The sequence below is a fragment of the Gymnogyps californianus genome, chromosome 2, assembly GCF_018139145.2.
Source record: "Gymnogyps californianus isolate 813 chromosome 2, ASM1813914v2, whole genome shotgun sequence".
Taxonomy (NCBI): domain Eukaryota; kingdom Metazoa; phylum Chordata; class Aves; order Accipitriformes; family Cathartidae; genus Gymnogyps; species Gymnogyps californianus.
The window spans coordinates 115,531,217-115,545,094 of NC_059472.1; the positions used below are offsets into that span (position 1 = coordinate 115,531,217).

At 39.0% G+C, this 13,878-nt stretch overlaps 1 protein-coding gene across 2 annotated transcripts in view; it reads left to right on the forward strand.

Moving 5' to 3' along the window:
- Positions 1-13,653, forward strand: part of TRANK1 (tetratricopeptide repeat and ankyrin repeat containing 1) — a 46,473-nt gene extending 32,820 nt beyond the window's left edge. For both annotated transcript variants that reach the window (XM_050890716.1, XM_050890715.1), the window contains 6 exons: positions 2,093-2,196; positions 3,855-3,987; positions 4,894-5,039; positions 6,800-9,876; positions 11,428-11,529; positions 12,764-13,653. In XM_050890716.1, coding sequence (XP_050746673.1) covers positions 2,093-2,196; positions 3,855-3,987; positions 4,894-5,039; positions 6,800-9,876; positions 11,428-11,529; positions 12,764-12,876 — 3,675 coding nt within the window. In that variant the 3' untranslated portion in view covers positions 12,877-13,653. The remainder of the gene's footprint in view (positions 1-2,092; positions 2,197-3,854; positions 3,988-4,893; positions 5,040-6,799; positions 9,877-11,427; positions 11,530-12,763) is intronic.
- The last annotated feature ends 225 nt before the right edge of the window (positions 13,654-13,878 follow it).

Genomic DNA, 13,878 nt, shown 5'->3' on the forward strand with positions numbered 1-13,878 from the left:
AAAGCTTTTGATACTGTCTCTCACAGTATTCTTCTGGACAAAATGTCCAGCACACAGCTAGACAAGTCCATAATATGTTGGGTGAGCAATTGGCTGACGGGTCGGGCACAAAGAGTTACAGTAAATGGGGTTATATCAGGCTGGCGGCCAGTCACCAGTGGCGTTCCCCAGGGCTCAATTTTAGGGCCAGTGCTCTTTAATGTTTTTATAAATGATCTGGGCACAGGAATTGAATGTACATTAAGTAAGTTTGCCAACGATACTAAACTGGAGGAGCTGTGGACTCCCCTTGAGGGTAGAGAGACCTTACAGAGAGATCTGGGTAGACTAGAGAGCTGGGCAATCACCAACCATATGAAATTTAACAAGAGCAAGTGCCGGATTCTGCACCTGGGACAAGGTGATCCTGGTTATACGTACAAACTGGGGGACAAGAGGCTGGAGAGCAGCCCTGCAGAAAGAGATCTGGGGGCTTGGGTTGATGGCAAGTTGAATATGAGTCAACAGTGTGCCCTGGCAGCAAAAAGGGCCAACTGTGTCCTGGGGTGCATCAAGCACAGCATAGCTAGCCAGTCGAGGGAGGTGATTGTCCCACTCTACACTGCACTTGGTGCGGCCCCACCTCGAGTACTGTGTGCAGTTTTGGGTGCCTCAATATAAGAAGGACATTGAACTACTAGAGTGTGTCCAGAGGAGGGCGACCAAGATGGTGAAAGGTCTCAAGGGCAGGACTTACGAGGAGCAGCTGAGGTCACTTCGTTTGTTCAGCTTGGAGAAGAGAAGGCTGAGGGGTGACCTCATCACAGTCTACAGCTCCCTCAAGGGGGCAGCGGAGGGGGAGGTGCTGGTCTCTCTCTGGTGACCAGTGATAGGACACGGGAAATGGAGTGAAGCTGCATCAGGGGAAGTTCAGATTGGACATTAGGAAAAGGTTCCTCACTAAGAGGAACTGTCTAACGGTCACTGGAACAGGCTCCCAAGGGAAGTGGTCATGGCACCAAGCTTGTCAGAGTTCAAGGAGCGTCTGGACAACGCTCTTAGTTGTATGGTTTAGTTTTAGGTTGTCCTGCAAGGAGCAGGGAGTCAGACTCAATGATCCTTATGAGTCCCTTCCAACTTGAGATATTCTATGATTCTGTGATTCTATGAAATAAAATTTTGGATACTTTTTTTGATCATGGCAGAAGGAAAGCTTCCATTTTTTGCTGATAGCAACATAGAATTTTTTTGTGTGGAAAATAGATGTTTATAACAAGGCAAAAATCAAAATAATCAGCTGCCACTATACAGACAGTCTTTATCTCGCCTTGAAAAAAAAAGACAATTTCCTAAATGGACAGAAAAGTGTTTTAGATAAAAAACACACAGCTGAAAAAATTTCATCTTGAAATCTGAAATGTATTAGCTATATTATCTGCTATTCTGTTTTCTTTATAACCCTGCTCTTTGCTTATCATTGCTACATTAGGAAGAAATTATCTGGTGAATTTGGCAGTTCTAAGAGTGGCTTGCAATGTGCAATTTCCAAACAGAAGCAAATACTAAATTAATGGATAGAATAAAGAAATAATGGTGTTGCAGAATGAGCAAGGTGGTGATGAAGCAAACCTTGCTAGGAGCATGGTAACTCCTGCTGTTTCCCTTTAGCTTATCACAGAAAGGGCCTGGTATGGTAAAAGCATGTATAAATGTTCCATGCTTTTCGATTTAACTTTGCACACATTGGTTTTCCTAACTTTTATTAATAGAATTTGTGGTAGATACCTGGTGACTTACCAATTAATGGTTTAGGCCATCATTCAAATTGCATGTGCTATGTGTTCTATTAGCCTACCAGGAATTTTGCTTTTGCTGCTTCCATGGAAAACATTGTAATTAAAATTCGAATTGTGATAGTCACATGTGGACTAACTTTAAAGCTTTTCTTTTTGTCCTAAAAATATACTGCAATGTTTTACCTTTTCCTTCTTCCAGGCACCCTGCCAGTCTTTCTGTTTTCCGTTACAGTGACTGTAAAATTAAGTATTGCTTTTATGTGATAAGCCATGGGCTGGATGCACATGTGTGAATGCTGTGTATGATTTCACCCCAGGTGGCAGCGAAATGTTACCAAAAGGGAGGAGCAGCTGAGAAGTCAAAACTAGCTCTGGCACACGATGCTGTTCTCAAGGTGCACTCAAAGAAAAGCAGTCCCAGGTAAGTGTAAACGCAGATAAGTGTCATTCTGCAGTGCCATACCTCATGGGTGTGTGCAGGGGGAGATTCCCACCACAGTTGTGGGACCGGACTGGAGACATCGGAGAACCACACAGGTGAGGTGTCTTCACACCTTTGTCTGTGGGTGGCAAAAGAGATTTAAGAAATTGGAAAGTCTAGCACAGCTCCAACAGGATCTGGGGCACTGCTCCCTTTGGGGAGCAGTGAAAGCAGTTATACGCCATAGGCTGTCCAAACCAAATGTGGCCCTTGAAAGGGCTTACTCATTATGTGAGAGAAAAGCAACAGGATTTGCATTACCTCAAGAGGCTTTGTATTCGTAGATATAGATAGAAGAGCATATGCCATCAGCAGTGCTCAACTCCAGTTAATCCCACTGCATATTCACTTAACAAAGAAGAAGGAATAATGTTGTACATTGGGGAAGAAAAGCTGCTAACAAAAAGGGAAGCTTTGAGGTAAAATTAGTGTTAGAGTCAATCTAAACTAAACAAGCAGAACTAGGTCTGAACCAAAGGGCAGTTCTAAAAGGGAGAGATTTTGAGATGAATCATTTAGTTCATGCTGTCAGCTGGGCAAAATAGCTCAAGGGTTTGACAGGGGAGAAAGTTTGCAGTTTCCTGAAGAGGCTGAAAAACTGTTTGGGGCTTGTCTTAAATAAGACAGGAAAAAACTTCATGGGGAGGACTCTAGACCTAGGTGAATTAATTCCCGTTCATGCTGGGGAGGCCAAAAACTAGCAGTGATAGCAGAGTGGGTAGGGAATGACTAGAGCAGAGGAAGCTAGCGCTGAAGGGCGAAGGGGGAAGGTCTGGAGAAATGTTATTACTGGAGTTAATCAAGGTTTTACCTTTTTTTAATTACCTGTTTTATATTAGTGGCCCTGACTAGAAGTATAAGGATACTCATAAAATTCTGTGATCATAGAGAATTTGTTGATGGGACTGAAAAAACTTGTTTTCAGTTGGCTGCAAGCTGGGGTGCTTGTCAACTGGATAAAATTTGAGGAGAAGAAATTGGGTGTATTAGGATATGTTAAGTTGACAGAACATATGTAATAATGAGGCTGTGAAAGTGGCATTTTTTTTTTAGTAGAGGTATTAATGCTGGTGTACAAAGCATAACTAAGACTCCTGTGTGCTGTATAATATGAAATGCTCTGTATGGTTCTGATCCTCCAGGCTCAAGAATGAAGAATTCAGACTAGGTCTGGGAAGAAAATAGACATGTGGCGATGATACCAGAAAGGCTGGGCTTGTTTAGTTATGCAGAACAAAGGCTGAGAATAAATTTGATTGTTGTCTTTAATGGCATTGGGGCTAAACAGCAGAAAGGAAGAAGGAGCAAGTTAAGCTAGAAAAGAGAAGCAGCACAAAACCACACTAGTATACTTTAGTTTGAGAATTTAAAAAAAAAAAAAAAAAAAAGCTTTTTACTGCCAGAGCAGTGAGATTCTGGAACAGATTTCTGGACAGAACAGTGTCAGCCCAAAATATAACTAATTGTAAGGTAATACCTCATCAGGTAGAGGTATGAAGAAGAACACATGATGTCAGTGTTGGTTGGATTCAGTGACAGATCATGTGATCCTAAACTTAATTTGGATGTAAGCGGTAATTTTCTCTTACTTTCTACAGGGAAAAACAGATGGAATATATGACATTGGCTAAAACTTACTTGGAATGTGGAGAACCAAAACTATCACTAAAATGTCTGTTTCAATCAAAGGAGTTCCGGCTTTGTGCAGAACTGTGTAAAAAGTTAGGAAAGGTATTAAATCCTCTAAACTATCCTCTCCTTATCACTTTCCTTTTCCTACAGCTTTTTTTCCCCTCATATTACTCATAAGGTAATAGTATTTTTCTGTGACATGGTAGTAGCTGAACTAAAACAGCTCGTTAAGCTGAGCCGTTCAAGAGGAAGCATTTGTCACAGAATGGCCAGAAGAGGAATGAAGAAGACAATGATGCAATTATGCAGTCTAAGTTTATTTCTTTGGCTTTCCTCAAACGTCACCATCAGTCATGTCTGCTTTGCCGTTGAAAGTTAGTTAATGACTGATTTCATGAAACTTAAGCTGTCACTTCATTCAATACTCTGATGATACTGAAACTTCACTGATTACAGCCATCTAAATGGAACCTTGAAACTTGCAAGGGTTAAGTAATGTACTAACGATAATTTTCTAAGTGTATGAGGATATTTAACATTTTTTATTTGCAGTGCATTTCCACTAAAAGAATGTAAAGTAATTGTTCCCAAATATTTAAAGTTTAATATAGAAGGTTAGGGTTCCCATTCTGCATGCATAACTGTTTTACTTTTAATCTTGTTGATTCTGAGAAATTTGCAAGTCAACAGAAGTGTGTGTGGTGTTTTTTAACAACAAACAGAGCTGGGTGAATAAAAAGTACTTTGGAAATCCTGTATAATACCTTTTAATTTTACATTTGAGTTTTTCGGACACAAATATTTTGAAGGTTTTTAAAAATCTGTTCAGTTTTAATGATGGTGACTTTAATATGTATTTGATTACATTCAGATACTTTAATTACATTTTATTGAAGTGTGTTTCTCTATGAGACACCGACATGATGGAATTACTAAATTTATTCTATTCATGTAGTTTTGACTGTTTAGAGCACTTCAGTTTCATTACTGACTTCTGCATTGCAGATGAAAGATGCTGCAGTTTACTATCAGAAATGCCAGTGCTACAAAGAAGCATCTGAATGTTATGAACAAATTGAGGAGTTTGATCTGGCAATTAAAATGTATTGTCAGGAAGAACTCTATGAAGAAGCAGCAAAGGCAGTTGAAAGGTATGTCTTCCAAGATGGTATTGGAATATAATTCTCTCTTCCATTTCCAAATTCAACATAATACAGCTGGCTCACCATAAAATTTTCACACGAGTTTTGGCTGGTGACTTTGTTTTATATTAAGTTAAATTAACTTTCTCACAATTCTCACTTGGGTAATGATAACATGGTGAAAGCATTCTACTACATTCACAGCTGGAGCAGTGACTAGCTTCATTTTCCTGGGGATTTTTTCCAGTCTGTATTACTAGTCATGCAAGTTCTCCTTCAGCCAGTCCTCTGAACAAGGTTCTTATGGTAAATATGACAAAAATGTTTAATGGAAGTATTAAATATTTTTCTTTGAAGAGTGAAATAGTCATGGATTTAGCCACTTAGTCACTGACTTCTGTAGGAGTATAACCATTAGATGTATTGTATATAATGCAGCAGTCATTGTGGCAAATGAACTACTTGTTTCTCAAAATCTCTAACTTAAGAGCAAAGACTAGTAATTTAAATGAGCAGCTTGTGCTGTGCCTCTGACAGATTCTTGGTCCCAGTCTCTGAGATGAACTTTTCCATACCATCTCCCCTGTGCTGGCTCAGGGCAGTTAAGAACTGCCTTGCACTGCGCTTGATAAACTGATTTTATTAGTATCTTTTTGACAGAACTTTGCATCTGGCACCATCCCTGTGACGTCATTAGCACATTCTTGTGTAAACAGCTCATTTATTGGCCACACCTTTCATTACACCTAAATTGATTGATGACTTTTAAAGAATATATGCACCAATTAGAATTCTAGCAAGGCCTACAGTTACACACCTTCATTGAAATCCTTTGTGTTGTACCTTTATTAATGGCAACTGTTTTTTGAAGGATTAAAGCTTGTTTAATATGTAGAGATAGTTTGATCAAAAGGTTCAGGCATTAAAGTCACCTTACCAACTAACGATTTTTTAAATCAGCCTCCCCAAATCATTCATGCAAATTCATCAGCATAGGTACAAAAATCTGCACTCCCACGGTTATCATGAAGAAGATGATAATGAAAGGCTAATGATAATTTACTCAACCATCAGGAAAAAATTACTCATTCTCAGCACGCAGAAGAGAATACTTTTGCAAGACTGGCTTGGGGGATATCTTAATAATTTCACATCAGCCAATAATAATAACTGAGTGTTTTAAAGTGCATGTTTTGAAAGATGCAACCAGGTACTTTGCTCAGGCACTCAATAAACAGCAAAGTATATGTAGATACATATGACAGAATTGAGAGTTCTCTAAACGGACCAGTTTATGTAAATTTTACAGAATATTATCTATATTGGCCTGTGGAGAATTCATTGAAACTTGCATTTATTTCATACTGGCTTCTGTTCATGTAAACAACCATTCTATATTGAGGCTTACTTTAATAAACAGAAGATTATCACTGGCAGAATGTGATTAAAATAATTTGTACAGTGATTTGACAGCATGCAGAAAGATTCACTAATGCTGTAAATCTTATGATCTTGTTTGTACCAGACATTTTAATGATCTTGCTTCAGACAGCCTTATGTTTTAACTAAATTCTTTCTGTAGATCTTTTAAGATGATGTGATTATTTTTCATATGACAGACATACCACTTGAAATAGTTGGCCTTTTTGAAGGAAGGGCTTCTGGGGGCAGCTTTTTGTTTAATGTTTTAGGGGCTTTTTAAAAATGCAGTGGTGTTTTTGTCTAGGTTAGTCATCTATGGTAGTAAATTGATGTATCTATTATTTCAGATATGAAGAGATGTTAAATACAAAAGGACAAATGGTTTCCAAACTCTCATGTACAGCAAATCAGTTGTATTTGGAAGCAGCTGCAAAGTACCTGAGTATGAACAGAACTGAGGAAATGATGCAAGTCCTCTCAAAACTTGATATAGAGGATCAGCTTGAGTTTCTGAAGTCTTGTGGATGCTTGCGCCAAACAGCAGACTTACTGAAAAGGGAAGGTCGAGAGGAAGAAGCTGCAAAGTTAATGAAACAACATGGGTTTGCTCTGGAAGCAGCCAACCTCACAGCTATAAAAGAGTTTCGTGCATCATGTTTGCTTGCTGCAGCACGTGCCGGTGTGACTCGCGGTTCAGAATCGCACCTGGTGGACATGGAGGTCATCCTAACAGAAGCCCTCGAACTTTGTGAACAAACTGAGCAGAAGTCTGGCATTGCTGAGGCTGTGTTTTTGCAGGGAGCTCTGAAGGGAGACTTTGCAAAGCTGAGCAGTGCGTACTGTCAGTTCCTATCTCTGAATCATTCTGCTGGTGCAGTTGAAGCTCTCTTTGCATTATCTCGCTGCAGCACTCCTAGCCAGAACATCCTCTTTATGGCAACGCGCGGCTTAATGGCTCTTCTGAATCTGGTTAGGGGTTTGAAGAAAGCAGCCACCAATGCGGAGAAAGATATGGTGAAGTCATGCTTTGCCTATTTTGGGATTGTCCCAACAGGTGACAGTTGCCAGGTATCTCAAAATGAAGCTGAACCCATTCTCAAGTTTTTGTCAGACAAGCCAAGTCTAAAAGAGAGGAAGACAAAAGGTGATTTCTCAGTAAGCACAGAGGAGGTAAAATCAGCTTTGAAGCAGCACTTGTTAAGCAGGTTGTGCTCTATCACCCATGAGTTACTGAACAAGCATTACCCTGATATTTGTATGAAGTTCCTTGTTGGCTTGAACTGTGAAGATAAAACCTGTGCGGATTACCATAAACCCTTGTTGCGCCATGAAGCAAAGAAAATATTTCAGTGTAAAATGCATCTGGTGGCAATAAATGGACTGCTGTTGGAAGCCACACGCACTTTCCCTCAAGAGCTACTGAATCAATGCAAAAGCTTTGATGAACTTCTGGCTGCTGACAAATATGCATCATGTAAAGCCCTCCTAGAAATGTTTTTTCCTAATCATTTTCATTTGAGAATACTGTCTGAGAACCCAAAGGCATGCAAAGAAATACTGGAATTCAGTAACATTATTTCCAAACCCTGTAGAGCGGTGTTGAAGGAGTACATCACATTTAAGTTTAAAAATGAAAGCACTGCAGCCAGAAGAGAATCAACTGATTTGTGGCTAAGTGCCATGCAAGTTTTCATCTTATCTTCGGGATATCCTGAAGAATTTGAGAAACTTCTTTTTAAGGAAGAGGATGATTATAACAAAGAGCTAAACTTTGCTTTGTTAAAGGCAAAAAACTCCCCAAAGAGTAAAGGCCAAGGAGGAAAGACCAAAGGAATAGAGGGCAGACATGGTATGTTGCTACCTGACAAAAATGCTGAAAATGCAGGAAGAACACATTTGTGCTTCATTCGACTTCTTGAAAATTCACTTGAGCAATTCTATGTTCATAAGAATCCGGAAAACTGTAAAAGGTTTTTTTTCCGCTTTATGAATGTTCTGGTCAAGAAATGCACGAGATACCTGATTCCAAGCATAGGAAATACGGTGAAGTTGTTGGAATTCCAGTATATTCTCTGTTGTGCTGTCCTGATGCGTCTCTCCAAGAACATCACTCTCTGCTTTCCAAAGAGTTACATTGCTCTTATTCATTACTGGGAGTTTTTGTTCAGAAGCAAGGACCATAACAAAGAACTTAGAGACACATTTTCTATTATACAGGAGTATAGACCAAAGGACGCATATGTAGCTGTACAGAATTTCAGGTTTCATGTCTGTTATCTAGCAGAAGTTTTGTGTGGAGTTCATGGAAAGTTCAATGTCCTTCTGGATGCTTTCGAGGATCCTGATAGCATAACTTCAGGGGAGGCTGAGCGGACTGTAGTTCTGTGCTTAGTGATGTTACTGAATGCTGACCAGGTGCAGAATTCTAAATATAGATCCCTCTTACGCCACCACTTTCCTGAAATCAAGGCGATGCTGAAATCAATGAGAAAAGACTCCCCCTCTAAAGTGCCTGAAAGATTGCTAAGGGTTGTGGAACAAGTGAGTGGTGCTACACATGTAAGAGAAATCGCTGTAGGCCTGCAAGAGCTGCTGACAGAGCGAGATGCAGAGTACTTGGTTGACTGCCGATGGAAGTGGGACTCTGCGTACACTCAGGGGCATCTACCCATACGGGGCATCCTGTATGAAACCGTAAACCTTGACAGGTTTATGACATCTTTGGATAAGACAGAATACGCTGATGAGCTAGAAAAGGAACTTGAAAGGGTTCATTGCTTAGAGGACCAAAAGGATCCCCTGGAAGTCATTGCACTCAGCAAGCAACAGAAGCAAGAGCAGAAGGCATCAGCTCAACGCCAGCTGCGTCGTGTCTTCCATTTTGTTTTTCTATGCATGAAGTGGAAAAGGAAGGCCTGCTCCAAAGGTGAGCCTGTTGCCATGGAAGGAGAGGAATTTTTATCAGAGATCTTCAAAAAAGCAGATATTGACCAAACCCAGTGTGACCTCTGTGGAGTCAGATTTATCCAGAGCTCTGAGAACTATTTCAGCCAGTCAGAAAACATGGAGGCAGACATTTCTGAACCTGTGACACCAACAGAGATCAGTGGGGAAGAAAAGTTGCATGCAGAAGGAAATGCAATTTCTGTGGCCAGTGAGGCTTACATAGAGCACAGAAACACAGGTGAACACAGAAATAATAATGCTGCCTACAAATACTATGCTGACTTTTTCAGAAGAAAGATAGATCCAGTAATATATGATGGACTGGAAGTAGTGGAGGCCATTACAGAAAAGACTTACACCCGAGACCATTTAGCATATAAAGAAGGTTCCAACTTACGCCAGAGAAAAATCAAAGAGAATATTAAGAAGATTTCAGATGCAGTAGAGGAAATCTATGAGAGAAAGGCCTGGGCTAAAGGTAGGACCTTTCCAGTTTTCTTTTAAACAATTTAATATGTCATTTGTGGCCAAACTTCTAGACCTGACAAAGCTCCATTTGAAAATCTTACTGTGGTCAAGAGAAAGGTATTTCCAGGTATTTCAGGTAGCTGAGGAAAAGAAGAACTGAGACAGTTGAAAATATTAAAAAATATATTCTCACCTCTTCCAAACACAAAGTAATACATCAGACAGTACAGGTGAAGTGAATAGTGCTGAGTTTTAGTAAATAGTAAAGTGAATTTTAACTACGTGATCAGATGTGCTCTGTTCTCTGAATTTATACAATCTTAGAGCAGCCTGTTACATTAGACCAGGTAATCTTTACTAATTTTTCTGCTGTCTCCTACTTTAGTTCTGCCAGCCATAGTAATTTGGATATGCAGGGCTAGAGTGTTAGGAGTACTTGGAGTCTTTGGTTAAGGGTATCTCTGACTAGTCTGCCCTTGAACTTGTAATTTTGCTAGGACTGAACAAAAGTGGATACTGAACTACAAATCTTTGAGTGCCTGACACCCCACAGGCAACCCTGGTATTATGAAGTCCAGTAAATTATGGTACTTAAGAGATACATATTTTGATATTTGACACCACCCCCACCCCCATGCTTAAAGCATTATTCTATGCTGATTTTTGCGAGCAAAATTGAATCACTGAATGAGTGGCTTAGGAGCAAAATTGTTTGGGGTACTTGCTGTAGGAAAGTGACATCTTAAATCAAAACATTGTTACTGGCTTTAGTTGTAGAAATCCACCAACCCTGTCAAGTTGTCACTTTGCCTGTGATATCTGACAGTAATGAAAAACTGTAATATTTGAGATGTTCATCAGCTGTGATCAGTGAAATACGTTAAATTTGTAATTAAATGTTAGGTTGTGGTCTTCATGTGTAAGCTTTTTCTTTACTCCTAGTGGAAAGCTTTTACATATGGATGAAGTCCATAAAGTTTTGCTTATTATTTAGTTGGCTTTCTGCTCAATGAACCATGATAGTGATGAATATGTAGTAGGCTTAATTAGGTAATAGTTGATTTTGTTATGACAATTGCTTGATGAATGTTACCTTGTTCTTCCACTCAGTGAAAATATATTTACAGAAATTATTTGCCTTTGAGATTACTTTTCCCTCACTTTATAACAAGCATTTTTCAAGTCCTTAATGGTGCAGTTAAGCAAGAGTGCAACATCTCAGGTCCATGTTTTACTTTGACTTGTATAATTTCAGAGGGATAATGAAAGCCAGGATGTTTTCAGAGTTTCAGGTATACCTTAAAAGGGACAGCACAAGGATGGAGAGCTTCTCCTCTGATAGTGCTAGTAATGTTGATTGAAATGGGGAGTAATACATACAGCATCTTCATCCCCAGTAGTGAATTTGCCTGCACATGAGATCACTGGTGACTGAGACTTCTTGCTTTGCAGCATCATCATACAACACAGCTCTGTGTAACTTTGTTTTGTGCTTGGCTTTTAGCTGCTGTCCATCTCTCAGCTAGTGTTCTTACAGAATGTTAATTGTGCTCCATTTCAGCTGAAGAAATAATAACCAAACATGCCAACAAATTGGTTGCCACCATTGATGAGGCTCGTAAGTGGCTGAAGAAAATGGACTCTCATAGGATAAAAGAAGAAGGTATGTTTTCAAATTACACAGGTTTCTGTGCCCCCTAGAGGACACTGGTCGGTGATGGTCTCTTAGCATCACTTTAGTCTCCAAGTCAGCAGTGTTGTGGATATTCACTTACCTTCTAGGCCACAAGAAACGGGCACCTCCATAGGGGCAATGTGGAAAACATGAGTTAACCAGTCTTTCCTCAGTGGCTCTTAAAACAGAGCGTGAGCCTCGCAGCTGGTTACAGGGTGGCCAGAACGGAGCAAGCCTCCTCCCCTGGCCCTCAGTGGATCCCAACCTGCATAAAGTATGCGTGTGTTTGTGCACACAGGCACACGCAGATGCACGTGTAACTGTGGTTCGAGTGCAGTCTTCAGGATAGAAACTTGGGCAGGGGGGACAGAAGAGAAGCTATCTTCATCTTCACCAAAAAGATAGTGCTGTTTCTTTACTCTGCTGCGGCAGTGCATTTATGGGCAGTGTGGATCCAAGTTCTTGGAAACCTAACAAAACTAATCCTTAGCTTGCTTTTAAGAGTTCTGTGGAAAAATATTATATGCAGTTGGTTTTCTTTTGTTTTTGCTTCCATTTCACTTGGTTTCACACCAAAAGTAACATACTTTGATGCAGTCTATTGTATCACAGACCTCTGAGGACATGTTTAAGACTTCCTTGTGCCTACCTGTATGTTTAGGTTTAAGCACATATTTAGGTGGTGGGATTGCAACAATTGCATAAAAAGGCAGCAATGAAGTGGTCAGGCTTACAAATTGCACTATATGTAAAGCATTGAAGTAGCTCTGTTTTAGAAAATTTCACTGTGGTAAAGCCTTGTGTTACACCTTCCTATTCCGAGAAAGATATAGTTAATGAGACTACATGGGAGTGCTTTCATAGTCTCATAAGCAACATTATAGTCTGTCTTTGAAGTCAGTAAGCAAATGTATTGTCTGCTGAAACTGAACCTTGAGAGAGGAAAGACATACTTCTTAAAAAAGTCAAAAGCAGTAACAATAGAAACAGATTTTCAGCGTAAAAATTAATTACTAGTGCAGCAAGTGGCTTCGCAGTCTCTGCTTCCTAGCAGAGCTCTTAAGCATATTGTCATATTAAGCCCAATACTTCTTAAACATGATTATACATGTATGAAGGTATATTGCTGACATAAAATAGCAGTGACATAGCTTGTCATACTATGAAGTGGAAAAGGTGTTGAGGTTTTCCATTCTGCATTAATTTCTTGTTTTTAATATAGGCTTTGTGCATGATAGAGACTTGGAAAATGAAGTGGAAGATGAAAGCATGGCTTTTGAAGAACTTGTCTGTAAAAAACTCTCAAGAAAAAAAGGAAGATGTGGGAAATGGTAATTAGAAAAAATATGCAGGTGGCTATTCTATCCTCTTAACAATCTAATTATAGAACAAAAAAAGTTGTTGAAAAGAAAAATAGAGGGATGGGGTCAGAAATGGGAAGTATCTGAAGAAAAAGAGCAACTTACACTATTTTTTTAATCACTTGTATCAGAATAATTACATATGTGGTGATGATGTAATTGTTAAAATCTGTGACAGGACAAAATTCCTTTCAAACCTATGTGGTAGCTTGAAAGTAACAAAAAGCCAAAGAAACAAACAAGTAGGAAAAAATAATAATGTTTCTGCCTTATCTCAGGGGTATTTTTTCACTCAGTCTTCTTTTTCTTCTTCCCTGTTAATTTACATCATCATTCATCTGAGCTGGAATACTCAGAAAAATAGAAGGATAGTTTCTCTGATTTTAAGAGGTTTTAATCAAGTGTTTTTAGGTTACCATTGTAAACCTGCTGTGTTCTGAGTCTTGTTATGTTTTGTAATTCTTGAGTCTTCAGGTGAGATACAGTATCTCTCTTTTCTATTTTTATAGACAAGAACAGTCATTTCTAAACACATATTTTTGACAGTGTTCATACTTCTAATTAGATAGGTATGAAAGTTATGGATTGCCTTCTATTTGATCAAGTTTTGATATAAACCATTACCTGTACATACTGAAATATAGATAATCTTTCTTTAAAAGAGTATTACACATTTTAAGTGTTTTGTAAGTTTTAATTGATAAAAGGCTTTTTGTAATGTATAATAACATTTTTATAAAACCTGTAAGATTTTTTAAATCACTTGATCTTGTCTTATTTTTTGAATGCTTTCTGAAAGCTGTATGTGACTGACTGCATGAGTGAGATTTACAAGTTGAGTTCAGAGTATCAGTTCATACTGACGCTGTTTTACTTCTGGGATTTCAATGTCTCCAACATACTGTAGTCTCCTTTAGCAACATTTTAAATTAATGCGTTTGCATGTTAAACATAATTAGTTAGAGTATTACTTAGT